The sequence below is a fragment of the Rhagoletis pomonella genome, unplaced genomic scaffold (assembly GCF_013731165.1).
Source record: "Rhagoletis pomonella isolate Grant_MI unplaced genomic scaffold, Rhpom_1.0 Rhpom_scaffold_00005, whole genome shotgun sequence".
Taxonomy (NCBI): domain Eukaryota; kingdom Metazoa; phylum Arthropoda; class Insecta; order Diptera; family Tephritidae; genus Rhagoletis; species Rhagoletis pomonella.
Window position 1 is genome coordinate 12,877,317 of NW_023458559.1, and position 4,221 is coordinate 12,881,537.

At 48.7% G+C, this 4,221-nt stretch overlaps 1 protein-coding gene across 1 annotated transcript in view; it reads right to left on the reverse strand.

The window, feature by feature from the left end:
- LOC118740001 overlaps positions 1–2,174 on the reverse strand; it is a 2,355-nt gene extending 181 nt beyond the window's left edge. The window contains exon 1 of the mRNA XM_036471501.1: positions 799–2,174. Coding sequence (XP_036327394.1) covers positions 799–2,174 — 1,376 coding nt within the window. The remainder of the gene's footprint in view (positions 1–798) is intronic.
- Positions 2,175–4,221: the final 2,047 nt, after the last annotated feature.

Genomic DNA, 4,221 nt, shown 5'->3' on the forward strand with positions numbered 1-4,221 from the left:
AATGCCCTGGTTGTCAAATTCTCAGCCAGCTCTATATGCACGGCCTTGGAGGCCATGCAGACGAAAATCGCACCATAAGTCTTGGTCAAAACGTTCGACCTCTTACCACCCAGTCGCACATTAAATGGGCCGCAGTAATCGAGGCCTGTGTGAGTGAACGGTGGTGCAACCAATACTCTTGATCTCGAGAGCGAAGCCATCTGTTGTTGTTGGGTGATTCGCTGATGACGGTGGCATACAACACGTCGATGGACAAACGTCTTGGCCAATGCGCGCATGTGTACGATCCAGAAACTTTGGCGCAAATACTGCATCCTCCCTTGAATGCCACCATGAATACACTTCTCATGGGCATCGCCGATAAGCAGCCATGATAATGCTCCATCCTTCGCTAAAATGATCGGGTGCCGTTGATTAAATGACAACTCTGCTCTCTGTAAGCGACCACCGACTCGAAGTATCTGTTTTTCGTCCAAGAAGGGATTCAGGGACTTTAGCTTACTTGTGGAACTTATGCTGGAATGAGATCTGAGCGAATTAATATCTGATAGGTACACATTACCTTGTGACTGTCGAATGTGAACCTCAAGGGCCCATGCCCTCTCCTCTGTGGTCATCGAATCGCCTCGGTGACCTCGGAATGCAGGTAAGATTCGCCGTAGACGTGCCGTAGTGTCAAGCAGTCGATTCAGACGGCTAAACTTTTCCACCAAAGGAATTCGTCTGCCACCGAATGTCCTGCGCAATAATCCACATGTCGCAGCGGTCACCAAGCTGCGAGGGGGGCGGTTCTCCAACGTTGCTGTCTGTTGTTCTTCGTCAGTCAAAGCAGGCAACTCGGTGCTAAGGTTGAAACAAGTGTACATAATTGGTGGACCAGTCCACCAGAGTGGATGATCTTCAAGCGCCGTTGGTGGAATGCCACGACTGGCGCAGTCTGCTGGGTTGTGTTCACTTCGGATGTATCGCCAACACTTCACTTCAGAATGAGTTTGTATGAATGCCACACGGTTGGCTACATACGGCTTTAGTACGGTCGGTGCTTTCTGGATCCAGTGGAGGACAATGGTCGAATCACTCCAATACATACAACCTGCGCTGTCCAGTCGCAAGGCGTGACGAATCTCTTTCATTGTCATAGCGAGTAGTCGTGCTGCACTGAGTTCCATTCGTGGAATTGTAGTACTCTTACTGGGTCCTACCCTTGTTTTGGTCGCAACCAGGGATACGCGTACCTCACCCTCTGGATCTTCGATGCGCACATAGACGACCGCAGCGTAAGCTTTGCTGCTGGCGTCACAGAAGCCGTGCAAGTTTACCGTGGACTTCTTGGTCATGCCCAACCAACGCAACACCCGAATACTGGAAAGCTGGTACAAACCATTCCGAAATGTTAACCATTCATCTCGTAAATCGCCTGGTAATGGTGTATCCCATGGCAGCTCTGCCTTCCAAAGCATCTGGATAAAAATCTTGGCCCATACGATCACCGGCGACAATAATCCCGAAGGGTCGTATAATCGTGCGACATCGCTTAGTACGTTGCGTTTAGTACGAATTGCATCGAGCACCGGCAACCGTACTTTGTAAAATAAAGTGTCATTATTAGGGTTCCAGTGCAAGCCCAGTACAGTGGTATCAGAATTACTTGGAAACGACTCGGTGCTGGCAACTGTAGTAGTATCTACACTATCCAAGTAATCATCGACGTAAAAGTTTGAGAGTATGCTCTCCTTGGTCTCAGCTGCCCGGTTGACATTGTGGATAACTGAAAAGTTATCACTGGCGCACTGTCGCAATGCGCGAATAGCGTTGTACGGTCCACAAGCCATACCGTAGGTGACCGTATTTAATTGGTAGGTGGGGATCTGTTCGCTTGGTGACTCCCGCCAGAGAATATGCTGCCATTTGCGATGCCTTTTATCCACCTCAACCTGACGGAACCTCTTCTCCACGTCCGCCTTAATGGCAACTTGAAACCGTCGAAATCTGTAGAGGATGTGGACGAGATTTTCCTGCAATTGGTTACCAACAAGTTGCGTGTCGTACAATGATATGCCATTGCTCGATTTAGCCGAAGCATTAAACACCACACGGAATTTCGCAGTCACAGCATGATGTGGGATATAGTAGCATTGGTCGTAGTTAACTTCTCTCTCCGGGATGTGCTGCATATGACCAAGCTGCTCATACCCCCGCATAAACTGGATATACCTGTTACGAAGATCCGCATCTCCAGCCAGTTTTCGCTCTAAATTAAAGAATTTCCAAGTGCCGGAGCGTTGAATCGGAATAAAATTTGTACGACATATCGACCATCGGTATTCCTCGAAAACGTGTCCAGGAATATTTGCTCGCAGTCCTCCACATAGCTGCCTTCAGGTGGTTCTTCCGCATCCCAAAATTTTCGAAGAAGCCCATCAAGATCATGGTCTTTCAGTTTGGTACTTAAGGACTGAGGCTTGGATTCGTGTGATTTGGCATTAGTCGGGCCCAACACAATCCACCCGAGTCGAGTACGCAATGCACATGGTTTATCACAGCCTTCTGATACCACTCCATCTTGGAGGATGGTGCTCCAATTGTCAGCACCGATAAGCAAATCGATGCACCCCGGTAAACCAAATGTAGGGTCAGCCAGTTGTAGACCACTTAAGTACTTATAGACGGCTGTGTTTACAGGAATCGCGGTTGTCGATGAAGTGATCGAATTCAAAATGTAAGCGTCGAAACTAATGTCGACCCCTTCATCGATCCTCGAATGCAGGTTAAGGGTGGTAACGCCCTTAGTGTACGTTGAGTTTTGGCCGACGCCTTCAATAGTCATGACACAGCGTATTCTACGAAGATTCAAACAATGAAACATAGATTCTGATAAAAAGCTCACCTGAGATCCCATATCACACAAAGCTCTGCATTTATGTAGGTTACCCTGATGATCAGCGAGCAAAACCTGCGCAGTGGCTAACAACACGACGTGATCACCATGAACCAAGAAGGACTGAACTACATTTGACTGTTGTTCACTGCCTGGGAAGACCTGAGGCTGCGATACTGTAGGTTCTGGCTTAGAATTCGATGACTCCATTTGGTGGGAAGTGGCGGCCATGCTAGTACCCGCACCAACAGTCGGACTGCGACAAAGAAGTGTATGATGTTTTTGGCGACAAACCGTAAAACTCCCGCTGAACAATCACGCGTGACATGGCCGTCACACAGACAGTTGAAGCAAAGGCGCAAACGTCGAACGGTCTCCCAACGAGACGTTACTGCAAGATTCCGCCAGCGATGACATTTGGCAAGACGATGGTTCTCCGAACAATGTGGACAACTTGAAGTATTCGCACCATTCGCTTGTGCAGACGCTAGGTGTGCTCTAGCCCTACGTTGTGCCGTATGTCGTGAAGAGGTGATCACACCCTGCGACACAGACGATGCAGCCGGCATATTCATCGCGCGACGCTCGATGAAACTCAATAAATCTTCCAATCTGGGAATATCGTTGTCTTTGAGGCTCATGCCCCAATCATTTCTTGCTGCTACCGGCAGCTTTGGCAGCAATATTGGAATCGCAAGCGCATCCCATTGTGTTACCGGCAACCCCATGACAGATAATGCACGAAAGCTGTTACTTACACAGTCGATGATATCACGGAGCACCTTCTGTGTGTCGCGTGGATCAGTTGGCAAAGCTAGTATACGTTGCACATGGGTTTGTGACAGCAGATAGGGGTTGTCATAGCGACGCTTCAGTTCCGCCCAAACCTCTTCATATCCTCCAGTATTCAACCCAGTGACCATTGGGACACTTTCAGGCTTGACGTACTGCCGCAATTTACTAAGCTTGTATGTTGGCTCGAGATCTGTCCGTTGGTGGACCATTGTCTCGAACATGTCTTTAAACACAAGCCAGTTCTCCACCTGGCCATCGAAGGGTGGTATGGAAACAGGATCTAGCCGCAAATCCGCTGCTTGGGTCCGCACGGAGTCATGCTCAACAGGAGTGCATTGCAATAGCAAGCGACGTAATTTAATGCAAACTTTGTTGAATTGCTCTTCCGTGCTAGCGTACAGCGTATCGTGAGTAGGAATATCTGACGACTGTGCCCCAGCGACTAAATCCAAATGATGTTCAACGAAGCGATCCCAGTACTGCTGCACCATTCCAAGAATGTGCTCAATTTCGACCTGGTCTGGACTATAGTCCTCTGTATGAACCGT